Source organism: Salarias fasciatus, chromosome 10 (assembly GCF_902148845.1).
Source record: "Salarias fasciatus chromosome 10, fSalaFa1.1, whole genome shotgun sequence".
Classification (NCBI taxonomy): domain Eukaryota; kingdom Metazoa; phylum Chordata; class Actinopteri; order Blenniiformes; family Blenniidae; genus Salarias; species Salarias fasciatus.
In genome coordinates this window covers 22,445,431-22,471,908 of record NC_043754.1, presented here as the reverse complement: position 1 = coordinate 22,471,908, position 26,478 = coordinate 22,445,431, and the positions used below count along the sequence as shown (strand labels likewise).

At 43.4% G+C, this 26,478-nt stretch overlaps 2 protein-coding genes across 2 annotated transcripts in view; both read left to right on the top strand.

The window, feature by feature from the left end:
• Positions 1-17,567, top strand: part of LOC115395784 (uncharacterized) — a 34,666-nt gene extending 17,099 nt beyond the window's left edge. Inside the window, exons 2-5 of the mRNA XM_030101428.1 lie at positions 12,133-12,341; positions 14,942-15,053; positions 16,905-17,091; positions 17,253-17,567. Coding sequence (XP_029957288.1) covers positions 12,133-12,341; positions 14,942-15,053; positions 16,905-17,091; positions 17,253-17,377 — 633 coding nt within the window. The 3' untranslated portion in view covers positions 17,378-17,567. The remainder of the gene's footprint in view (positions 1-12,132; positions 12,342-14,941; positions 15,054-16,904; positions 17,092-17,252) is intronic.
• A 2,676-nt stretch (positions 17,568-20,243) lies between these two features.
• Positions 20,244-26,478, top strand: part of LOC115395794 (rap1 GTPase-activating protein 2-like) — a 19,953-nt gene continuing 13,718 nt past the window's right edge. The window contains exon 1 of the mRNA XM_030101444.1: positions 20,244-20,584. Within this exon, the coding sequence (XP_029957304.1) occupies positions 20,541-20,584 (44 nt within the window). The 5' untranslated portion in view covers positions 20,244-20,540. The remainder of the gene's footprint in view (positions 20,585-26,478) is intronic.

The window sequence follows — 26,478 nt, the reverse complement described above, 5'->3', positions numbered from 1 at the left end:
GGGATTGGCCGTTGAAAGATAATGAAAAGTTGAAAACGACTGTCCTTCCCATTGTGGTGCACCATATGATGTGGCACATACCATGACTCTGTGGTCTTGGCTGCTTCCTCTAAGGGGACCTCTGCAACGTAACCGGCTTCAACAAGCTTGTCCATCTCTTTGCAGTAAGAGGCTGCACGTGTAGGATCTTTAGCTAACCTGCGCTCAATGCTGCGTAGATTGGGCATCACAGCATCAGTTGGTGCGCACAGTGCTGTAACTGGTTGGCGACGCAGGAGAGGGGTAGCGTAGTGCTGTATGTCATCCACAGAAACTCACTCAGAGGTTGTCTGTAGCAGGGTGAGCGCTTGTTGGTCCTGTTTAGAACGGAATGCAGTCTTCTCACTGACATAAGGGAGTGTATCGATGTGCCAAAGGCGTTCCACATTCCTCAGGAGCTCAGTGTAAGGAGAGTCAGTGGTGATGTGTAGACAGGACTGATGAGAAGAGACTGGCATGATGTCTGAAGGACCTTGTAGGGACCAGCCTAATCTGGTGCAGATGGCTATGGGACCAACAGATGGGCCTGCTCGGACAGGCTGAGTTGGAATGAGAAGATGAGGCATGTCTGAGCCGATGAGCAGCAGCGGCTGGGCTCGGTGGATAGGTGATAGGGGGAGTCCCTTCAGATGTTCATAGCGCCTCTGGAGGGCAGCAACTGGATAGGTGTGCTCGGATAAGCTTAGACTGTTTGAGGTGAATGCATTGTTGATCCAATACTTCGTATTTGGTTTGGAAGCGGGTGAGACATGGAAGCTAACTGAAAAACCTCAGAGCTCTTTTACTTCCTGCTGGACAGTTCTCAGGTGAAGGGTCTCGGGATGTTCTGTAAGTCGTAGCTGCTCTACTGCCTGTGGAAGGAGGATCGACCTTTCTGAGCTGTCATCGAGCACCGTAAATGTCTCTATAGCATGATCTCCCTGGTGCAATAGCACTTTGACAATTTTCAGTAGGACTCTGTGGGCTTCGGGGCTGCTCCAGGTAAACAGTAGGCTCTTGGCTGCTCACCATGAGGACTTTTTGGGATGACTCTTGGATAATGTTGTGCAGGACAGTGAGATGAGTGTCTTTACACATCTTGCATGGGCGTTTGAGCGTACAGACTGAGGCCTTGTGATTGCGACTGCACTTCCAGCATCTGTCACCTTCTTTGATCCACTTCTGAATTTCACCAGTACTCAATTTCTTGAAGTCTGCACATGAATTAAGATAATGCTCTTTGTTGTTACAGAATGGGCAGTAGGGAGTAGGCTTGGAATACTGAGGTTTATGAGAAGTGGCTGGCTGTCCATTGGTGGTTGTCTCCCCAGAGAATAGGAACACTGAAGCACTCTTGTCTTTGAAACGGGGAGCATGTTCTTTCCTAGCGGGGGTTGGTCCAGGATTGTAGAGGTGAGTGGCTCGACTGGCTAGGCGCTTGGCTTGAGCTTTCATCTGTAACCAGGCTGCAAGGTCAGGCAAGGTGTAGGTCAGGTCAGTACCTGGCTGTAGAATACCACGACAGAGGCAATATTCCACAAATCCAGCTCTGTGAGCAGGAGGCATCTTGCTTAAGAGACGGTCGATGTGAGAACCACATCTGAGCTCGTATCCAATGAGACCCTCTAGCGTCCGCAACATACCGACCAGGGACTGAACAGAGAGGGCGAAGGAGTCGAAGGCTTCAGCATCTCCTGACTTAATGGATGGTGAGTTGAGGATCGCCCCTAATTCGCTTTGTACTAGTTGTCTCGGTTGGCCATACTTGTCTTGGAGGGCACCTAGTGCTGCAGTGTAAGGTTGAGAATCATACATGTATGACTGGCTAGCTGCAAAGCACTCGGAAGTTTGAGCTGACTTAGGAGAACCTGATATTTATAGTGCTCGCTAATGTGAGGGTGACTGCTCATCAAGTTATCCAACGCCATTTTGAGAAGCGCGCAATCACTTTCACAACCGCTGTCAAAGACGGGCAGTGCCGGCTTGGGAATGCCATAGGACAAGGCAATCAGTGTCTCTATGCCAGGGTAGTACCAGGGTGGTGCCGCTGGGGCTGGAGTAGCTGGGAACATGGGCGCTGCTGGTTGCGACAGGAGGTGGTGGAACTGCTATACTAGGTTGCTGTGGTATAGCACTCATGGCTGTGGGCCCTGCATAGTGGGGCTGGTAACTGGTTGTAACAGCAGACGGCATCACTTGTGGCATAACAGGAGCAGGTGTGGAGAAAAAAGTGGGAATAACTGGCATATGTTGACTAACGGGTGCAGGCAGGGCAGGACGGGATGTAGGGCCAGGAGCAGCAGTTGTGGCAGGCTGCGGTAGGCTCAGGACAGGCGTTTGTGGTAGCAGTGGTGGCGGTTGGACCAGGACAAGCGGTGGAGGAGATCCTTGAGTGGTTGTCAACATGGGTGTTGGTTTATCAGAAGTGGGTTGGTCTAACACTGTATGCTGGACTTCGTCCTCGGTTTCTGATAAGAAGGACTTGACAGCCTTGGCAATCTTCACCTCTTTCTCCAACTTCTTAAGGCGTCTACACCGCCCCAACTCTCTGGCCATCCTCTCTTTAGTTCATTGTGCTTCCTCTTGTAGTCTCTGACCTTCTCTGAGCTGTGATTCCAGCCTGTTAGTTTCCAAATCTGCTTCTCTTTCTGCCTCTTTCTCCTCCTGTAGGTCAGCCAACTCCATACCTTTGATGCACTCCTCCAGTGCGGCTGTCTTGACGTCGGGCATAGCTTCGAGTAGTTTGCCCTTGTGCTGGACTTTGTGCTGGACCGGTAGCCTGATGCACTCCCACCTCTGATAAGTCTGGTCTCACCGCGTTGTCCCACTAGAAGCGAGGAGACTTGGGGAGCAAACTGTTGAGAGGGAAGTAGAGTAACATCATAATCGGCCAGGTGCTGGGGTGGACGGGAGTCTCTCCTGGGTTGGTTGGTGCCCTGCTGCTTATCTTCTGAAGCTGATTCCATAGTGTGGAGGGAGGAACCCAACATCCGACTCGAAGGACCAGTGTAAAGGAGGGGGGTGGATCTTCATTGGGTGGCAGCACTACAGACAGACTCCGGTCAGAGAATCTTCAATCAGCTTTGTTGACATGTAGCAGGGAAAGCAGGGAACCGGAACAGGTCACTGGTGTGTATATTTAAATGAACATGTGTGTGTATGTGTGTGTGTGTGTGTGTGTGTGCGTGTGTGTGTGTGTGTGTGTGTGTGTGTGTGTGTGTGTGTGTGGAATAAAGAAATAAAAAACAGAAAAGGTGTCATGGGGATGATTCCGTAACATTAGCAATCAGTATAATATGTCTAGTATACAATAATATTACATTAAACAGGAAACATAAAGTAAATGCAAATAATCACTAGTAAGCAGGGGGACACATGGTGAAAACACATAGGAAATTCATATACAGGGGATCAAGGCCATTAATATCAGGTAAACATGGTTAACATAGTGCAAAAGTAAGTACAAACATAGTCACGTGACATAGAGGATACATTAAGTGGGCTGCAGTACACGTGGGTCATAAACACGATCATAGCTAACTTCTACTCTTCCAAATAGACCCAAAAGGGGTAATACTACACAATTATCAAAGTTAGGAACTTACTTGAACTTCAAATAACGCACACGGAACACGGAAAACTGTCCAGTCTCTCCCTCATCTGCACCAGAGTGGAGCGGAGCCGAATCAATTAAGGGCAGCGTGCTGCTCGGCTGTTCATGCGCTCTCTGCATGCTGAGGTGTTCAAGGGAGCTCCGTAAAGAGCAGTGTTCATTACATAGGCTTTCAGACAGTGGGTGCAAACAGTTTCTAGTACCCTGTATTGACGGACCACTAACTGGATTAGACAACAAAGAGCAAACACTGGAGGAATGGGTTGTCTCTAAAATGGAATATTTCTGTGACCGAGGGACCGCTCACAGAGACGACCCAGACCCAGTGGGTACAAGCGGTTTCCTTTAGCCCGGGCTCCTACCATGTGGAACCGACTCCCAGTTCTGCTTCACTTCTCTCCATGTTTCATCACTACGTGGCATTAACCACTGTCTGTCTTCTGGTCTTTGAACGCTCTTCCTCCTGTAGTTTCTCCTCCTCCCGGCCTGGCTCTGCAGGTTTCCTCTGTTTCAAAGGGAGTTTTTCCTTTCCACTGTCACTTATGCTTGCTCATGTTCAACTGTTAGGTTTTCTGTAAAACTTTCGAGAAGTGACTATGTTGTAATTGATGCTATATAAATGAAGCTGAATTGAATTGAAACGATGAACCATTACACATATCAACAGTCTGCTGCCCCACCTCACCTATTGTAACACCTGAAGTCCACATGTTCTCCTTTCTCTCTTCTAACACTGAGGCTTTGAGCTGTGTGGCTCAGTGGAGCAGTGGAAAGTCCTCCTCTTCTGTCTGCTGTTTGATTTGTTGTGTTTGTTGCTTTTTATCCTCAGTTGTGAGATGGAGGTCAGTGAAGACCAGATTAAAGCGGTCCCTGTCAGGGGCTGGAGTGAGTTTTTTGTCTGGGATGTCGTTTCCATCGCCCTGCATTTGGAGCCAGAGGAGGTACCTTCATCTTCACCTTCATCACGCTTTCCTTTGCCTTTCAGGCTGCTGTGTTTTTACTGTTAGCTCATCATTGCATATCTCTGCAGCTGAAATCCCCACTGGTTAGCAGCGGCTGCTAACAAGCCAGCACTACTTTTTCAGCCTATTTGAAGGATCATATCAACAAATATGAAAATGATCTGTTTTTCAAGCAGTAGAGGAAGTACTCTGCCCTGTAGTCTCGTAAAAGGACTCAGATTAAAATGTGTAAAGTAAAGAGAGTTTAAAGCTATAGTGCGTAACTTCGGTCACCCTCTAGCGGAGTTCTGCATTCTTACAATAAAGCCGGCGCTTCCACTTGACAGACACCCAGGTGTCCCTGGCGTCCCCCCTCCCCCAGCACCAAAGTCAAAGTTCAAAGGTCAATATGAGCAAATTCAAACATCGAGTCTGCCATAATCTTACTCCCCTGATCAAGTCATTTACAATGATGTATCACACTTAGTCTTATGACATATTTTTAATTTTCCCTCTTTTGGAACCAGCCTTGTTTGACATGTACGTTTAAGGGACACAAGTGAGGCTCAACTGTGTCGATTTTAAGAGAGACCCAAAATGACAACAAAGGGTTCCAGTAAGTTCAAACAAAGTTCTCAATGAAGAATTTGACCACTATATTTGAGATAAATTCAATTCAATCACGTTTCATCCTGTCGAGCCTCACATGTGTCCCTGAAACGTACATGTCAAACAAGGCTGGTTCCGAAAGAGGGAAAATTTAAAATATGTCATAAGACTAAGCATGATACATCACTGTAAAGGTCTTCATCAGGGGAGTAAGATTATGGCAGACTGGAAGTTTGAATTTGCTCCTGCTCAGAGATATTGAACTTTGAACTTTGACTTTGGTGCTTCTTTAAAAGCTTCTATTTTGACAATGAAAAATGCTAGAGTCATGGCATGACATTATTCTTAGACAGCATTTGTGAATGTGTGATTATTACTGTGTGACATATGTTAGCAGGCTGCTAACATTACAACATACTGTTCATAGCACCATTTACAAAAAATAATAAACTACTTACATAATTATAAGCCAAGTCACTTACTTATCCAACAGCAGCAAGGCAACATCTGTGTCTGCCCTCAGCCCAATTTCTGCTTTCAACGCTCTCCACCAAGGAAAAGCCAGGCCAATACCTTCTTCACCAGCAATCCTTCTGCCGACCGTCCAGGCTTTTTTTGGGTGGAAGGATCCACTTCAGGACTCTTTCTCGGCCATTTCTTTGTATTCTCTGCCATGTCGCTTCCTCGGTCTGCCTGAGCTCTGCCTGTTGCTATGAGACCCTCCCGTCCTCCCCCTCCCTTCTTGTTGTGACGTAAAATGCATAATTTCCTGCAGGCCATCGCGGGAATGTCGCCGGTCGACACGTAAAGCAATAATTATATATTTTGAAAAATCCCGCGACATGTTAGAGGAGCCGATCGGCTTAATCTGCATTTTGTCATCTCCACTAGTAGTGGCTTGGCTAAAACGGACATTCATAGACATTTAAAAGTTACGCACTATAGCTTTAAACACAAATATGTATTTAAAAAAGCATTTACATCATCCTCTGTGACTGATTAATGATTGGGTTTCTTTCATTTCCTGGAAAATACATTTATCAAAAGAAAACTCTGAGATCAGTATCATTAAATGGACGATGATGATGATGTTGATGGTGAAGAGGTCGCCTTTAGCTGAGGGTGAAGCACTCCACATGGTTTTGAAGCAACAACCTTTTTCATTGTGTTTGTGTTTTTGTGACTGTAGAGGAATATTGAAATTTTACGTTTTGTTTCAATTGGATTCCATCATATATTTCAGGTGCTGCTGCTCAATCAGAACCAGCTGAGAGAACACCTCACCTTCTGCAACATGTTTGATGCTCCATTCATGTATTGTAGGAGACGTCATTTCCTGGATTTTGATGAGGCTCAACTCTTGGTTGAAGGACTGTGGCCTTCTTCTGCCAACCTGGAAAGAGAAGTTTCGTTGCGTTCACATTTTGAAGGTATTTACTCTCAGCTTCCACCACTGCATTATTTTTAATGATCACACATTTAAAGTTAGTTTGTTTGCTGGATGTTTTCTGTGCTGCTGTTTTTGTTGTTTGTTCAGGGAAAAAGATATTTTAACAAAGTGAACATTCATGAAGACTTTTTATTCTCTCATAGTCTCAGAGCCTGTTGGTACAGAGGAAGATCCTGAGTGGGCTGAGAGACGAGGCCCGGGCTCCAGTCTGGACTCTGCTCAGCAGCCTGGACCGAGCAGATTCAACTAGAGAGAAAAACTATCATGAAGTCAATGAAAAGAAAATCTTACTGGGATTATGTTTGATTAGTGTTTGAATTTTTACTGCGTGATCAAACTAATAGGTGTATTTTTAATCTTTTCTTTAATTTAATCAAAGATTGATGTGTTGTCATGAAAAATTACTGTTAGGAAACTTCTCTTCTTCATTGTGTAACCAATCAGGAATAAATGAAACCCAAAAGACAAACCGTGTTTTGTTTTGTTTTTTTCTCGCTTACTTTATCAAAGGATAAGAGAGAGTGGTGTTCAGAGCAGAGTCCAGGCATGTGGAGGTTCAGTCAGTGGAAAATAACAGCTCAGCAGCAGGTCAGAGGGGACAGATCTACACTCCTCATTCAGTCAGCTGAGATCCGCTGCTGCCCCCTGATGGACCATCCAGGAACTACTTCAGATTTCTGATCAGTCACATCCAAGTTCAGATACTTTTCAAAAGAAGAAAACACCTGGAACGGCCAAGTGGTACTTAAAAAAAAATCAAATATGCCTCATGATACTGATCTATTCAAAGCATGTCTCTCTCATCCTCTGTATGTGAAGAAAATTCAGCTGTAAAACTAAACATTTCTCAATCACCAAAGACATTCAGGCTCCATCTACACACCGCCTCCAAGTGAAAACCCCAACCCTAAAAGTCCGGCGGTGGAAAAGTGCTATTTCAGTGAAATCCACTCCTAGTAAAGAGTTCTTCTGCACGTGCTCCGTCGATCAACAAAAGATAGAAGTTTTCCTCCAGACTGTCCAGATTCTCCAGGTTGAGATTCTCCGGGTCCTGGTCCAGGAACAACATGAAAACTATAATTTCACCATTTTTGCCATTTCCATTTCGACCAGGGGTCTGCAGCCTGCGGCTCTCAGAGCCTTCTGTTGTGGCTTCCTGAAGCTTTCACTAGATTATACCTGAATAAACATTTTAATATAGTTTTACTTCATTTACTCACCATTCATTTTAAAATTGGCTTTTATTTTTAGGATTCAAAAAGAAAAGCCTGAATGTGGAAAATATGCTAAAAAAAAATGACTACAATAATAATAAAAAAAAGCTTTAAAATACAAAAACAAAAAAACAAGAAAAACTGATGAGAAAAGAGATGGAATGGTCAAAATAACTTGCTGTAGCCATAAGACTATAACTCCTCCTTTAAAATAATGTTTGCTGTGTTTTTGTTAATTCTGTCCTTTCTGTGCTTACATCAGTCATGGGTTAATCCTTTTACATATGAGTATTTAATTTTTATTCTGTCTAATTTGAAATTCAACTTTCTCTCTCTTCATCCTGTCTGGATCATTGCTTACAGGAATTTCCTTTTGGGAATAAAGTATTTCTCTTCTAAATCAAATTAAATCAAATCAAATCAAATCAGTCTTTGTTTATAAAGCACCTTTCATGCAATGAAAGCAACACAAAGTGCTTTTAAAAATAAGAAAAACATTACAAAATAAACCCGTCCCTCACACACACTCACAGGACACACATAGGGAGACATGGCATGGCACTATCAGGGAAAACGCCTCCGTTGGGGCCCTTCACACCAGGAGGAGTCACAGGCCACTGAGGCAGACAAGGGCACATCAAGCCCCCCAATCCCCCCCCCCCCCCCCGATTCCCGATAAACTTCAGAGCCTGAAGCTGGAGGACGTTATAGAACTGCTTCTGGGTTTTCTAGTTCTGCTTGTTCAGTCAGGATCTCCTTATTTTTCTGTGTTTTAAAAGCACATAACATCGTCTTCATTCTGCCAAAAGTACTGTGTTGTATTTTTCAGTTGACTTTAGTTTACCAGGATGTTGCTTCAGATCAGATGATTTGTGTAGCAAATCAGAGCTGGCCTGACTGTTTTTTATGACGTATTGCTTTGAGTCATCTTTGGGAGGAGTTTAGCATAACCAGAGGAATAACAGACGGAACACCGCTCCTCTCTGAGGCAGCAGGCAGCAAACACACCGCTGACAGGAAGCTTTTCTCTTTGTTTCTGACCTTCATCACCTTCATTCTGACCATGGCAACACGACGAACCTCCCGAGGAGGTAAAGCCACTGACTTTAGTGGAGAGCACTTGAACCTGGAGGAACTGGAACACAGGGAAAGACATGAGGAATTCAGGAAAAATTTTGACAAAAAAGAAGAAAAGAAGATCCCACTTTACCCCCATCCAGAGTTTCATGTGTCTCATTTGAAGCACGACACTGATCGACGCGGGTTAGAAGGAATCTATAATGACAGCGGCTTCAGAGGTTCAGAAGACGAAGGTTCTAAAGGCAACTCTCTCATGTGGTTTCATCTGGCTGTGGGTCCTGAGGAGATCACATCTGCTGAGAGGAAGCTGCTGGAGGAAAAATTCCCAGAATCGCCTGAGGTAAAGGCTTCCAACAGCTTCCTGTGGGAGTTCGCCACGTCTCCAGCCTTCTCTGAGACGTCCATGTACGGCTCGTTCCGCTTCACCCTCCCCCTGCAGGAGGTCCTGGACGAATACAGCCAGCAGGTAACCATCACTCAGCAGAACTTTGTCTTTCTGCAGAAATGTTCACTCATGCTGTTCATCCCCTGAACACATTTCTCTGACCTGCACTCTGTTCACAGTGAAAACCAGAGTAACCTAAACTTCAGTAGAGTTCATCAACCGAGCAGCAGTTTTTAGCAACAATTAAAAAAACATTTTTAAAGTGTCAAAAACCCTGTAGACCGAACAAGTATCATTTCTTCTGTGTTGAATCATCTCTCATGTTTCAGCAGATTATAGGAGGATGTTTTCTGTCTCAGTTGTTATCAGTCATATTAGACTTGTAGACGTGTTATACACACAGCAAATTTTCCAGTGTTGAATTAACTCTGAAAGTGTTAAGAGTGGTCTCATATATACAATGTTGTAGTGTTACATGTAAGTGTTAAAATATACACTTTAAAGTGTTTGTTCTAAGAATTAACACTGTATAGAGTTAAATAGGAACACTGGTCAACAGAGAGGAATATTAATATAACTCCACAGAGTGTTAGCATTAGAAAATTAACACTGGTCAGTGTTGAGATTTTAACACTGCAAAAGTGTATATATGAGAGCACTCTGTAACACTTTCAGAGTTAATTCAACACTGGAAAATTTGCTGAGCAGTCCCTCAGTAGACACGTTTACATGGACCACGTATAAGCAGATTATACGTGGAGCGGATTGTAACATGTGTCATGTAAACGCCCGAGTGGATCCACTTCACTCGGAGCGGATTGTATTTGGAGCCGATTGTACGAGGTGGTCTACACTGATCGACAATCCGCTCCGTGTCTCTTATAAACGCCGCCGGACAGTGGAGCTGATTAAACGGGGGAGTATTTGTTCCGTGCATTCGTTCCCTCGTACGTAGTGACGTGTGACGTGCGCAGTAAACGGAAGCAGGACAGTCAAAAACAAGCAGCAGAACGCCGTGGTGGTTGAAAAACACTTTAATAAAAAACCCCGACAGAAAAAAGCACTGGAGAGGCGACATGGAACTAAATCGCATAACAGTGAGTTGTATAAAGAGCTCCATAGCAGAATACGAGCAATCGTCCGACTGGTGTTATGGATTAACTGGTTCCCGTGTGAACGAATGACGGCAGAGGTCTGTGTAAACACATGCTGATTACAGCAGTTGTTAAAGTAAGACTCACAAATGACTTTAAACGTATACACTCACTGTAAGTGTCGATAACCGACGTTCGCCAGAACGACTACATGTTTCAGTCATCTGTTGGTCACAAGTTAACACGGGCACCAGTTAATCCGAAACATCGGTATGCGGATCAGAACACACACCAAGACGTGCCGCTCGGAACGGCGGTGCTCCGGCCAGAGGAGCAGCCACTCCTTCAGCAGCGTATCATGGAGATGTTGGGACATTATTTGAGCAGATATCAGCAGATAAAAACTCTACTCGGCGCTGAGGACTGCTGCTGCGGAGCTCAAGACCTGGAAGTTCCTCCAGAGCAGTGTTTCCCAACCCTGGTCCTCGGGGAACACTATCCTGCATGTTTTGGATGTTTCCCTCTTCCAACACACCTGATTCACATGAGCAGCTCATTATCAAGCTCTGCAGAAACCTGATAACAATCCTGATCATGAACTTCGCCTTCCAAGCCATTTTCTTTAATGAATTTCCTAAAGTAATACATATATATTTATATAAACACGTTTTATTACTGACATATTATAGCTTAGACGAATAATATAATTTACTCCCATTGTGTTTAGGCGCTGTATTTTGATTTCAAAATCTTTTCTTCATTTTCACCTCTAAACTGAATCAGAAGTCGGGTTTCATCGGGGGTCCCTGTGTCAAACATATTATGTTAAAAACATGATAAAAGATGACGTTAATACAGTGATTAGTGCTCTTCAGAAGTTACAAATTTACGATCGGAAACGGTGCTACGCAGCGCTAAAACGTTAATCCATGACTGGGACACTGTCACGCTAGTTTATCTATAAATTTCAGTGAAGCAAATGCACTTTTTATAGCTTTTTATGCGAAACTCCGCCTACCCCTATAGAGAATAGGGAGCATCGATGCAGATTTCTCTGAAAGGGGTGAAATAGCCCTTCCCCTTTCCCCTACCCCTATTCAAAAAGTGGAATTGGGATAGCCCTTAAGCATCATGAACATGCATATCATCGAGGTAGGGCTGAGGGGGAGGGGAAAGGGGTAGAATTGGAACTGGCCCTTAAATTTCTCAAAGGTCAGTTTTGCACCCTTCCCTCGTTGTGCTTTTCCTGCTGACAGCAAGCAGTGCCTTTACAGGTTATCAACCCCGACCCCGAGTATCTTCTTCTGTCAGACTCCACAGGTATAATACTGAGCCAGTCCTCGGAACCTCATAGCCTAAAACCTCCTTTAATACTCCCCACACTCCTTCCCAAAACCCCTCCAGTTTTGGACACTTGCAGAATGTGTGAGTAGGCTCCGCCTCCTCCTGTCCATAACCTTCTGTTCTGGAAGATTCCTCCCCTTTATCTTTGGGCCTATGAAGAAGCTGACGATTTTTTTCCAACTGAACTAGAACTACCACCACAACCTTGAGCCAGTGGCTGAATGTTGCCTCGAGCATATATTGTACCATTCACAGGTGTCTAGTTTTAACCACATTTAACTTGTTATTTTCACCATGAGCTGATTTTAACCATGAACTGTACTCGTTGACTTTTTTACCCTTTTACACACTCAGTCTTCACTGAACCTCTTTCTTTTGCTCTAGTTTTGCTCTGGACATCTACCCGCCATGCGGGTGTACAGGACCTCTGTGTTCAGTCAGGAAGTGCAGTACATTGTTCTGGTCCATCGTCCAGAGGATAACGAGCGCTTCTCCATATATCCTCCGCTGGAAGACCAGCGGGAAGACGCCGTCTGCACATACAGAGATAAACACTTCATCTGGAACTCTCAGGCCATGTGTGGGACGCACAGGTAAGAAGAGCAGATAGCAGGGACCAGGGCTGGATTTGGCTGTGGGTGTTGTGGGCAAGTTCCCATTGTCCCTGGTCTCAGATCAGCTGGAGAGTCGGGTTCACGATACGTTCTAGTGGCGCCCACTTGTGGATGTAGGGAAGACATGTGACTTCAAATGAACTAAAGTACAACAGGAGGCAGAGCTTTCAGCTCTCAGACTCCTGCCATGTGGAACCAACTCCCAGGTTCTGTTCGGGAGGCTGACAGTCTCTGCTTTCAGGGCTTAAAGCTCGTGTCCGGAATTTTGAAAGAGAAAGGTTTTTTTATCCAAGGTCTCAAGGTTCCGCCCTCCCTCTGCTTTCATGAGCGACCAAGCCACACCCCTTTAATTGTGCTCGCGCATTACCTGTGGGGTAAAAATGAGAGCCTCCGAGTCCTACAGCATCCTACATGTTTAGCTGTTTACGGTGGATGTTTAGCAGCCAGTGGATATATCCGAGGTAAGCGTAAAGTCTCTCTGGCTGGCTGCACACGTTGATTGACAGCATGACAAAGCGAAAGCTCGAAGTCTATTGGCTGAAGCTGACCGGCCCTTTTTGATAACATGGGGGTCTATGAGACGAAGGCAGAGCTCATAAATACATTTTTATATTGCTTTATGCTAATATTATATTATAGTATCCAGAGTTGGGTATGTAACGACAAGTAACGAGCGTTACAAGTAGTTAAATTACTTTTGATGGCAACAAGTAGTGTAACGGCACTACTCCTCCCAGATTGGTAGTTAAACTTACAAATGAAACGCTACGATCGTTACTTTTAGAATGACTGCAAATAGAGCAACCAAAATATTATTATTTAAGCAGAGTTTTTTTTATAACCACCAGTAGATGGAACGAGCAACTACTCGCTATCTCTTCCAGGTCAGGGCTGATGGAACCGTCTAAGTAAAATTGGTTGCCTTATATAAATTTTTATATAAATTTGTGCCCCACTGACAACACTGCACTCCCTCCTACTGTAAATGCCCCTTTTAAATGAATACTCCGAAGATTAGGGACCCACGCCCTTTCTCTGTCATTGACAAAGTCAGACAAGCTCAGAAATCCCTGTGTCTCTGGTTCCCAGCTGTTAGCATCGTCGTAGCTTAGCTCGAAGCTCAGCTGGAAGTCAATCAGAGCCGGACTACGCAAATGGACAAAATCCTCCTTCCAGTGGTCCAGGGGACGGCGTATTAGCACGTGAAGTAAATCCGAATGGTTATAAAACATTTTAAAAGACGTGTTTTCTTTTCAATCCGTTAAAAAAAAACGTTTTGATACACACAGACCTGCGCATGCGCAGTGCTCCGCGGAAGGATATAAGGGAGCACAGCTCCGCGGAGCACTATGCAGTAACGAGTAGTGTAAATTCGTTACTATTTCCATGGAGTAATCAAGTAGTGAAAGGCACTACTTTTTTCAAAAGTAACTAGTAACGGGTAACTCTTTACTTTTTTGAGTAACGGACCCCAACTCTGATAGTATTGAACCAGAATGACACATTTAAACTTTGTTAAAAAATGATACATACATTGGAAATGAACAGAAACTCCGGACACGAGCTTGAAGACCTTTCTCTTTAGTAAGACTTAAAGTTAAGGCTGATTCAGGCCTTCCTGGATGTTTTTCTTAGTGGTGCTGCTGAAGGTTGGGAACTCTCTCTCTCTCTGTCTCTCTCCCTCTCTCTCTCCCTCTCTCTCTTTCTCTCTCTCTCTCTCTCTCTCTCTCTCAGTGTCTCTGGGACCCAACACACCACAATGACACACATCAAACATGACATAAACAATCACAGCAAATCTAGAACGGTAATCCGTTGCCACATATTGCAGTAAAACAGCTCTTTCATGGCTCCTACATACTGAGGGACGCACACTGGGCCTCAATCAAAACAGCTGATTCATTGATCTAAGGAGACTCCCTGGACTCAGTGGGTGCAAACAGTTTCTAGTACCCTGTATTGACGGACCTCTAACTGGATTAGACAACAAAGAGCAAACACTAGAGGAATGGATTGTATCAAAAATGGAATATTTCTGTGACCGAGGGACCGCTCACAGAGACGACCCAGACCCAGTGGGTACAAGCGGTTTCCTTTAGCCCGGGCTCCTACCATGTGGAACCGGCTCCCAGTTCTGCTTCACTTCTCTCCATGTTTCATCACTACGTGGCATTAACCACTGTCTGTCTTCTGGTCTTTGAACGCTCTTCCTCCTGTAGTTTCTCCTCCTCCCGGCCTGGCTCTGCAGGTTTCCTCTGTTTCAAAGGGAGTTTTTCCTTTCCACTGTCACTTATGCTTGCTCATGTTCAACTGTTAGGTTTTCTGTAAAAGTGTCGAGAACTGACTATGTTGTGATTGATGCTATATAAATGAAGCTGAATTGAACTGAAACTATGAACCATGACACATATCAACAGTCTGCTGCCCCACCTCACCTATTGTAACACCTGAAGTCCACATGTTCTCCTTTCTCTCTTCTAACAGTGAGGCTTTGAGCTGTGTGGCTCAGTGGAGCAGTGGAAAGTCCTCCTCTTCTGTCTGCTGTTTGATTTGTTGTGTTTGTTGCTTTTTATCCTCAGTTGTGAGATGGAGGTCAGTGAAGACCAGATTAAAGCGGTCCCTGTCAGGGGCTGGAGTGAGTTTTTTGTCTGGGATGTCGTTTCCATCGCCCTGCATTTGGAGCCAGAGGAGGTACCTTCATCTTCACCTTCATCACGCTTTCCTTTGCCTTTCAGGCTGCTGTGTTTTTACTGTTAGCTCATCATTGCATATCTCTGCAGCTGAAATCCCCACTGGTTAGCAGCGGCTGCTAACAAGCTAGCACTACTTTTTCAGCCTATTTGAAGGATCATATCAACAAATATGAAAATGATCTGTTTTTCAAGCAGTAGAGGAAGTACTCTGCCCTGTAGTCTCGTAAAAGGACTCAGATTAAAATGTGTAAAGTAAAGAGAGTTTAAAGCTATAGTGCGTAACTTCGGTCGCCCTCTAGCGGAGTTCTGCATTCTTATAATAAAGCCGGCGCTTCCAATTGACAGACACCCAGGTGTCCCTGGCGTCCCCCCTCCCCCAGCACCAAAGTCAAAGTTCAAAGGTCAATATGAGCAAATTCAAACATCGAGTCTGCCATAATCTTACTCCCCTGATCAAGTCATTTACAATGATGTATCACACTCAGTCTTATGACATATTTTTAATTTTCCCTCTTTTGGAACCAGCCTTGTTTGACATGTACGTTTAAGGGACACAAGTGAGACTCAACTGTGTCGATTTTAAGAGAGACCCAAAATGACAACAAAGCGTTCCAGTAAGTTCAAACAAAGTTCTCAATGAAGAATTTGACCACTATATTTGAGATAAATTCAATTCAATCACATTTCATCCTGTCGAGCCTCACATGTGTCCCTGAAACGTACATGTCAAACAAGGCTGGTTCCGAAAGAGGGAAAATTTAAAATATGTCATAAGACTAAGCATGATACATCACTGTAAAGGTCTTGATCAGGGGAGTAAGATTATGGCAGACTGGAAGTTTGAATTTGCTCCTGTTCAGAGATATTGAACTTTGAACTTTGACTTTGGTGCTTCTTTAAAAGCTTCTATTTTGACAATGAAAAATGCTAGAGTCATGGCATGACATTATTCTTAGACAGCATTTGTGAATGTGTGATTATTACTGTGTGACATATGTTAGCAGGCTGCTAACATTACAACATACTGTTCATAGCACCATTTACAAAAAATAATAAACTACTTATATAATTATAAACAAGTCACTTACTTATCCAACAGCAGCAAGGCAACATCTGTGTCTGCCCTCAGCCCAATTTCTGCTTTCAACGCTCTCCACCAAGGAAAAGCCAGGCCAATACCTTCTTCACCAGCAATCCTTCTGCCGACCGTCCAGGCTTTTTTTGGGTGGAAGGATCCACTTCAGGACTCTTTCTCGGCCGTTTCTTTGTATTCTCTGCCATGTCGCTTCCTCGGTCTGCCTGAGATCTGCCTGTTGCTATGAGACCCTCCCGTCCTCCCCCTCCCTTCTTGTTGTGACGTAAAATGCATAATTTCCTGCAGGCCATCGCGGGAATGTCGCCGGTCGACACGTAAAGCAATAATTATATATTTTGAAAAATCCTGCGACATGTTAGAGGAGCCGATCGGCTTAATCTGCATTTTGTCATCTCCACTAGTAGTGGCTTGGCTAAAACGGACATTCATAGACATTTAAAAGTTACGCACTATAGCTTTAAACACAAATATGTATTTAAAAAAGCATTTACATCATCCTCTGTGACTGATTAATGATTGGGTTTCTTTCATTTCCTGGAAAATACATTTATCAAAAGAACACTCTGAGATCAGTATCATTAAATGGACGATGATGATGATGTTGATGGTGAAGAGGTCGCCTTTAGCTGAGGGTGAAGCACTCCACATGGTTTTGAAGCAACAACCTTTTTCATTGTGTTTGTGTTTTTGTGACTGTAGAGGAATATTGAAATTTTACGTTTTGTTTCAATTGGATTCCATCATATATTTCAGGTGCTGCTGCTCACTCAGAAGCAGCTGAGAAAACACCTCACCTTCTGCAACATGTTTGATGCTCCATTCATGTATCGTAGGAGACATCATTTCCTGGATTTTGATGAGGCTCAACTCTTGGTTGAAGGACTGTGGCCTTCTTCTGCCAACCTGGAAAGAGAAGTTTCATTGCGTTCACATTTTGAAGGTATTTACTCTCAGCTTCCGCCTCTGCATCATTTTTAATGATCACACATTTAAAGTTAGTTTGTTTGCTGGATGTTTTCTGTGCTGCTGTTTGTTGTTTGTTCTGGGAAAAAGATATTTTAACAAAGTGAACATTCATGAAGACTTTTCATTCTCTCATAGTTTCAGAGCCTGTTGCTACAGAGGAAGATCCTGAGTGGGCTGAGAGACGAGGCCCAGGCTCCAGTCTGGACTCTGCTCAGCAGCCTGGACCGAGCAGATTCAACTCGAGAGAAAAACTATCATGAAGTCAATGAAAAGAAAATCTTACTGGGATTATGTTTGATTAGTGTTTGAATTTTTACTGCGCAATCAAATTAATTGATGTATTTTTAATCTATTCTGTAAAAAAATCAAAGAAACTATGAGACTGATGGGCTATTATGGAAAATTACTGTTAGGAAACTTCTCTTCTTCATTGTGTAACCAATCAGGAATAAATGAAACCCAAAAGACAAACCGTGTTTTGTTTTATTTTTTCTCGCTTTCTTTATCAAAGGATAAGAGAGAGTGGTGTTCAGAGCAGAGTCCAGGCATGTGGAGGTTCAGTCAGTGGAAAATAAAAGCTCAGCAGCAGGTCAGAGGGGACAGATCTACACTCCTCATTCAGTCAGCTGAGATCCGCTGCTGCCCCCTGATGGACCATCCAGGAACTACTTCAGATTTCTGATCAGTCACATCCAAGTTCAGATACTTTTCAAAAGAAGAAAACACCTGGAACGGCCAAGTGGTACTTAAAAAAAAATCAAATATGCCTCATGATACTGATCTATTCAAAGCATGTCTCTCTCATCCTCTGTATGTGAAGAAAATTCAGCTGTAAAACTAAACATTTCTCAATCACCAAAGACATTCAGGCTCCATCTACACACCGCCTCCAAGTGAAAACCCCAACCCTAAAAGTCCGGCGGTGGAAAAGTGCTATTTCAGTGAAATCCACTCATCATTTTCCTATTGGCTTTTATTTTTGGAATTCAAAAAGAAAAGCTTGAAATGGGAAAATATTCTAAAATGACTAGAATTTTTTTTTTTTAAAAAAAAAAAAGCTTTAAAAAAAAGAAAAAGAAAAACTGATGAGAAAAGAGATGAAATGGTCAAAATAACTTGCTGTAGCCATAAGACTATAACTCCTCCTTTTAAATAATGTTTGCTGTGTTTTTGTTAATTCTGTCCTTTCTGTGTTTATATCAGTCATGGGTTAATCCTTTCACATATGAGTATTTAATTTTTATTCTGTCTAATTTGAAATTCAACTTTCTCTCTCTTCATCCTGTCTGGATCATTGCTTACGGGATTTTCCTTTTGGGAATAAAGTATTTCTCTTCTAAATCAAATCAAATCTGTCTTTGTTTATAAAGCACCTTTCACGCAATAAAAGCAACATAAAGTGCTTTTTTTAAAAAAAGAAAAACATTACAAAACAAACCCGTCCCTCTCACCCGCACTCACAGGACACACATAAGGAGACATGGCACTATGGATCAGGGAAAACGCCTCCAGCTAAGCTTTTGAGAACGAGCTCTGATCACCAGTGGAAAACCTTCAGTTGAATTACCAAGAAAATAACCAGCTTCTTAGAACTGTTTGTCAGGATTGCAGACGTCTGTTGGAGTCAAGCAGACAATAGAGAGATATCCCGGGTTTATTGAACCTGCTTCAGAGCCTTAAATCACAAAAAACAATTCGCCCTGAACATCGACGCCGTCTGTTCGGCTGTTGTCTCTCTTCCACAGGAAGGACAGACGTCCGTCCTGCAACACAGTGACGCATTAACATCACTTTCACACTTTAACAAAGTCCAGAGTCCTTCATACACACAGGAGTCTGTGAAATTCATCATCCATTCCTGTTTTTTTTTTTTTTTTTCATTTACTCTGCCTGGAAACATGGAGACAGCAATAAAAAGACCGAATAGTTTATATTCCAACAGTCTCGAACTGTTACTTGTTCATTCTCTGTATTGATCAGGGTCAGGGACACACTGGATCTGAGGTATGCTGATATGGTGGCGGCTCGGATCACCAGCAGTCCTCACTTTCACATTCAGACCAAGTCAGACGACAGATATGTATCGATATGATCCGGTGGGACAAGTTGAAGGAGTGTGACACTAAAACGATCATTTCCTACATCAGTGATTCCCAACTGGATAGTCCGACCCACTGGTTCTGGACCTTGTCTCAGTGTCTTGGAGTGTTTTTTCCTCTTTTATCAGGGTTAATTAGCTGTGTCTGGAGCCGGATGCTTTAAAAAAAACGTTTAAACTCGAGAACACTTGACTACCTATGGTGCTGGATGTTGTTTTGCTGTGTCTCGCCTTGAATGTGGATGTTTTGCTGTATTGATTTTTTTAAATGTTTGGAATCATTGTTATCCTCACTTTATGGTTATCTTTCTGCTGCCACTGGTGCTTATTGTCATTTAATTGGCTTTGGTACAACATACGAACATCAACGTCTGACTTCAGAACTGTAAACTGCTCTCGAGGACGGGTATCAGTGTCTTTGCTCGTGTAGATACGGACGTGTGATTCAGCACTTCTGGAACATTTCCCTGGAAAAATAGGTCAAACAGCTTCCTAGAACCAATTATTTAGTTCATACATATATATATATATATATATATATATATATATATATATATATATATATATATATATATATATATATATATATATATATATATTTATATACTGGTTATTAGATGGTTTTGTCAGGTCTGGCTGCATTTTTTGTGAATATTTACTGGTGGAGTTAATCCATATTAATAACACATAGTCCTGCTCAGCTGGGATTGATGGATTGATGGTGCTCCAATCGCTTCTTTTCCTCCACACAGAAGATAAATGCAGAGGAGGACACTGCTGCCCGGTAAATAAATGTTTGTTTTTGAAGCTCCAGCCTTGGACACCGTTATGCAACACCAGAGGCAGCAAAGCGACGAGTTTCCATCCATTTATCTCTATTTATTATGTATGAAAAGTTTTCTGTGAGAGGGAGGGAGGCGGGGATCGAGGGAGGGAGGGAGAGGATGAGAGCCACAGAGAGAGAGAGAGACACAAAGAGAGAGAGAGGAATAGAGAGAGTCCTCCGCTCCGGTACTCCTGCCGTCTCTCTCCTGGCTGTGAATTGAAGTGGTAGACGAGAAGGAAACATTAACGTTGGGAGGATAAAGGGAGGGAGAGGGGGAGGAGGAGGAGGAGGAGGAGGAGGAGGAGGAGGAGGAGGAGGGCGTCTGACAGGGATGAGAGTATTTATAGGTGGAGGGATGTGGAGTTAGAGAGGGAGAGAAGGCAGCAGAGGTACAAAGAAAGAGGGAGAGAGAGAGAGAGAGAGAGAGAGAGCCGGGGAGGGAGATCCAGACACAATAAGAAGGAAGAGGAGACAAAGAGGAGGAGGAGGAGGAGACACCATGCTGAGGAGGAAGAGGAGCGTGTCGTTCGGAGGCTTCGGATGGTAAGACGGTGCTTTGTGTTCCATCCTGTCAGAGGCGGCTGAGCGAGCTCGGCGCGTCTTCACTCTCTCAGGGGTTGTCGGGTTCATTTCCAGCCTGAGCTGCCAGCACTGTGATGTCAGAACCGTGATGTCAGCAGCATGATGTCAGCACTGTGATGTCAGCACTGTGATGTCATAGCAGCACTTCCTGCTCACCCCCTCAGAGCGTCGCGAGTTGAACTGGGGCTCTTTGAATGGGGTCTGGTTGAGTCTCTGAGCTGTTCCTAGCCCTCAGAACCTCAGGAGTCAAACTGGGATTCTTTAAATGGGGTGAAGTTGAGTGTCTGAGTGTCTACCGGTGAACCCCTCAAAACCTCGGAGTCCAACCGGGACTCTTTGAATGGAGTCTGGTGGGGTCAGCTTGAGTCTTGGCCACTGTGAGAACAAAAGCTGTTAATCAACAACTGTTTTCTCAGGAAGTCAAATGTACTTTAAGTCTCAGAAGTTCTTTGTTCCAATCATTCACCAGAATAGCTTCATGGATTCACACGTCTTTTCAAAAGCTTTTTAGAGACGAGCGAGTTTCTCCCAGCTGCACGGTGGTGCAGTGGTTGGCCCTGTCACCTCATAGTCAAAACACACAGAAACTTTTTTCTCAGGTTTTTGTATGTAGGCCCTCGAATGACAAAGAAACCACTTTATGCGTGTTCCTTCTTTAACAAGTTGTATCTGAATAAGAATGTTTCAGGTTTGATCCCCCAAATGTCCATATGTTGAAGTGTCCTTGAGCAATACAGTGAAGCCCAAAAGGTTCCCAGTGGATGTACTGAGTGTCTTGCATGGTGGCTGCCTCAAGCGGAGAGTGAAAGGATGAATGAGCCTAGCGTTGTACAGTACTTGGAGTGTTTTTCAATCAATCAGAAGAATATTAGTGAACTCCCTTTAGCCTGCTGTTACCCTGCTGCTTTCATTATCACCACAGCCACTAGAGGTCGCTGTAAAGCTGACCCCGTGCATCTCTCTGAGGCAAATTGAGTTACACACACCCACAACAAAGGTAAAATCATCTCTCACGTTGCTGCTGTTATCGTAATGCAAAAAACATCCTTCAAAATAAAATGAGTTCTATTTACACTGATGATATCTGAACGAGGTGGTTCACTGAAGAAAAATCACAAAACCTTTCAATGTCTAAAAATGATTTCCTGTGCTTTGAAAGACTCAAGTTAGGTTTTGTCAGTGTTAAAGGTGCTGTAGGCAGGATTCTGCTAGTCAATGCTAATTTTTCTGTGTTTTCTTTGGATTAAATGTTAGAGTATCCATTGATAATCCTTTAGGAGTGTAGCATAATTTCACTACCGCGAGGGCGCAGCGTTTCCATCTGTCTCTGCTCTGAGCTGAAAAGGAATCTCGACAGCTCCAGGTATCTTTGACCAATCAGAAGAGCCCCTGAGGCTCTAACGGTGATTGGTCGAGGGGCGTTCGTCGCACGTTTTTGTAGGAGGGGCTTAACTTGCGTAAGGGCATGATGTCAGAGAAAACAGGACAGGATTGGCTGTGCTGGGTTTCAAATCGCCATCTTAGATGGGTCAAATCGCCATCTTGCTTAGGTAACCCTAGGTTACCCTAAGCAAGATGGCGGAGATGCGGAATCCTGCCTACAGCACCTTTAATGTAGAGTTGTGTGTCATCTGCAGAGAGTGAGACTTGATTAGAAAACAGTAATGTGACGGTCCCCGTCCTGTGGTCCTCCTCCTCCTGTCTGGGTCCCGCCTCGCTCCTCGCTCCTCCTCCTTCGGCTATTAAAACTGACGAGTCTTACCTGTGGACGCTGCCTTCCCTGCACTGCCACGTCTCCTCGGCTCCCTCGTCTCTTTGCAGCCTCCTCGTCCAAGGCCTGTTTATTTTGCAGTAATAAATTGGCGTTAAATCGCTCATCGGCGCTTCCTCGTCTTTTTCCTGTCAGGGCTCCAGAGCCAATCCCTGACAGTAAGCTGAAAGTATTTTATACTGATAAACCAAAAATTTTGATCAACATAACAGAGCAAGTGAGGAGCCCTGAGGGACGCCACAGTTTAAGAAAGTCACTAAAGGATGCTTTCAACATGAAGAGTATGGATTCTCGTTCCAGCTCTTTCTTTCATCTACCATCAGAACTATGGCGAGCAGGGGTCGTCATAGATCTGAAGCTCTGGCTTCACTAGATGCTCTACTGCTCCATATTCATGGCCCTGGCATGAATTTTCCACACAGCATTTTATTCAGGAAATAAAAGCAGGGAGGAGGGCGGAGAAAGTGAAGCGGCCTCTCCTCGTCTCCGTCATTCTCGCCTCAGTAAATCTCTGGCTGTCAGAACTCACTGTGACCAGAATACACAACTGAGGGAGCTAACTCTTACACAATCCTCCTTTTCAATCATTTACTCTCCTGCTCCTCCTCCTCCTCCTCCTCCTCCTCCTCCTCCTCGTGCCTCCCCTCACACCTCCTCTTCTCCTTTCAAACTTCACCTTTATTCAGTTTTTATCAACCTTTTTTTCTGTTAGAACTTCTTTTCCAGTCTCCATCTCTCCATTCTTCCACCTCCTTGTTTTCTTCTTTACTTCTCCTGTTCTTTTCATTCCTTTGATTGTTCCTATTTTCCTGACTGAAGTTCTTCTTTCCTTCTTCTCTCCCTCCTTCCTTTATTCTTTTTAATTTTTAGTTATCAATCATAGCTTCAGAGGGGAAATAAACTTCACTGACATCTCTCCATAATTCAAAAGCTTATGTGATGTGTCATATTTTGCTGATTGAAAACACGATTTAAAATTCTCCAAATAAATATCTTGGCTGATTGCATTTTTTTTTAGATAAATGTCATCAGTACTCTGTGCAGGGTTACAGTCAGGATCTGATACTGGAACTGCCATCAGTGTATCACTCCATTAAAACAATTATTTTGTGTAATCTGTCACATGTAAAGACTTTGAAAGTGTCAAACTTCAAAACCTTCTTGGTGAACTCTAAGTATTTGCTTTTTAATTTTCACGAATGAGTTCACATCATTAGATATATTTAACCTGAAATACTGTTGATTATCAGTTTTCTAACAGTTAAATTATAGCTGATGAAAGTGTGTGCGTGTGTAAAGCAACAGAGATATACACTTTTATGCAGATGACGCCACGCTACATGTCTGACCTGAAAACTCTTAAATTTGGAAAGTGAACGTCTTGCATTAACTTCATATTCCGCAGTCTTTCTCAGACTTTTAAAGCAAATATTGCCCAGATAGATTAAAAAAAGTAGAACCTGTTTATGTTAGCGTGTACCATTTAATGTCAACCAACAGAGAAAGTGAAGTGAAACAATAAAATCTTTTATTGTTTGTAATGTATCAGATCTGAAACCTATCAGACTCAATGTTCATGTATTATTTTATATTATGACTATTGTACATAATAGTCATAACATATAATAATATATAACAATATAAATAAAAATCATATTAAATTTGAAGTTTTCACTCTTATAGATGACACATCAAAAAAGTGGTAATGTTTCTTTTTTAATTTAATGTGAAGTTTTGTCATGAAGTTATTGGGATGAGGAAAAAAAATCATTTTTCAAAATCGATTCAATATTTCATGACAAAACGTCCTAAAACTATATAGATATTGTCTGAGGACAGATGTATTGAATATGCACAGCAGAATGGTGACAGGATTTTACAGATTTGGATTTATTTGAATCTTTATGGGTGGACGAGACATGTCCCTTTAATCCTTCCTCCTCCACGTCCTTGTTTCCTCTCCTCACTCTTCCCTTCTTTATTGTCTGTTCAGATCTCATTATTACCTTACATAACACCTCCTCCTCTTAGTTCTTCCTCCTAATAAGGTAACAGATGGCGTCTCCTCCCTCATCGCCTCCTGCAGGTTCCTCCTCATCCTCCCAGCGATCAGACCAGGCCGGCTCGCCGAGCTGTGGCGTTTAATAATGCAGGAGCAGCTCCGGGGCGCCTGCAGGAGCCGCTCGTATGAAGCCCAGCGACGCGCCCGCCTCAGCTGCTCCTCCTGGCTTCCAGTCCACCGCCTGACGTGGAACTGAATCAGGAAATGCTGAGTCAGCTCTGCGGGTGGAGCTCTCCTCCAGCTCCACCCGATCAGAGGACAAAAGTGAATCTGTCTCACGCCTTGAAACGCATATCGGCTGTGATCGTACACCTCCGCAGCCTGAGACGACACAGCTCTTCATCAGCTCATCTCCAGTTTTACTCAGCGAGAGTCAGAGTGTTGTGTCTTTGTGGCCCTCTAGTGGTGGTATTAATAACAACAGCAGCAATGTAGGCAGGAGTGAAAGTCTGAAAAAGAGAGGGTCTATCTATGGATAAATTCTCCTTTCACACTGGCAGTGCGAGGCAGTGGCGCGTGACCCGATTCTGATGTTTTGCTCTTATGTGGTGCAGATCGCAAAACTTAGACAATAGGTCGGAAAAAGATTTGTGTATTCAGATATTCTGAGATCACATACAGTCATCGCATACTGAATCATTCTTGTGTGTAAATAAATCAAATGTTTATCAAATATGTGCCAATGAAACCACAGCAATCATCCTGATCAGATGTATAAGTTGACATTATGGCATTTTTCCTCCTTCTCTGCTAAAAATTCCTCGCAATTTTTATTGAAATTCTCCAGCAGTGCAACATTAGCGTCAACCATTTGTCGTCTTCCCAATCTTCACAGCAAGTCCTCGGTTCACAAGTAGTCTAAAGTTTCAATGCATAAAGTTTCGGTACATTTGAAATTTTTCTAGCTGTTAAAGATAAATTTGCAACATTTCCCTTTATATGTAACCAAAGAATTGTCTGACAACATCAAGCAAGTGCTTTATGTTGTTTCCAGGACTACCTTGAAAAAGAGGTTTTTAATCCTATTGGGACCTTCCTGGTTAAATAAAGGTTAAATAAAGGTTAAATAAATAAATAAAAATATTACTGTAAAAAGCACTGAAGTATTATTCTGATTCAAGGCTTCAGAAATGTCAGTAAATGTTTGCTTTTACATGGTAACCTTTTGAAAACAATGTCCGCTTACAATGAAATGGCAGAAACTCTGAAAACAATGCTGTTTGATGTTTTTGTAATGAAACCACAAAAAAACAACCCAAAAAAAAAACAATACGTAATAAACGTAAACGATCGATATACAGGGACATTCATCTGGACAGACCACCAAGTTGGAGGAAAACATTCTTCTTATTGTCCATCTAATAAACATGTCCAGAACAGCTGTTTCGGACCGCCGTGGTGCTCACGTTCAGTTGCATGTTGCCTCGTTTCCACAGACATGGAATCAGAACAAGTTCCACCTTAGGAGCCGTATTCAAAAAGTTGCGTTCTCAGTGGTTGTTGAGCCGCGTTGTTGTGTAAACGGACATCCAAAATTCAACCAAAAAACTCTGTTTTTCACTTAACCGTGTTGTGGCACGAATGAGTGTTCACACTAGCGATGACTTGGAGGCTGAGCAGTTTTGGACTGGTTCCGGACCGGCTTTGAGCTCAGTCTTGCTCTCAGCTCCAGACTCATGTTTGGGTTTTCGTGGCGGAGCGTCCAGGCGGTCTGAAGCAGGGTGGGACCGTGTGAGCAGATTTAGCAGCATGATGTTTTATTCATGAGCTGCAGGAGTTTTTACAGAGTCATCGCACGAACGAGCTTTCAACCTAAAGTCCGTCACTTTCTGTTTCTTTACTTCGCGACACTCACGCAGTCCGCCTAGTCCCCCGTGCCACCGTCCGGTATCAGCCATCTGTTCTGCTGCTGCTATCTGTGGAGCAGCTGTGAACACCGAAATCTCCAAGTGTTTCTCCTTCTGACTGGCAATTAAAGCTGAAATCAGCTCAGTGAACAATGAGCTTGGTGGCTGTGTGTGT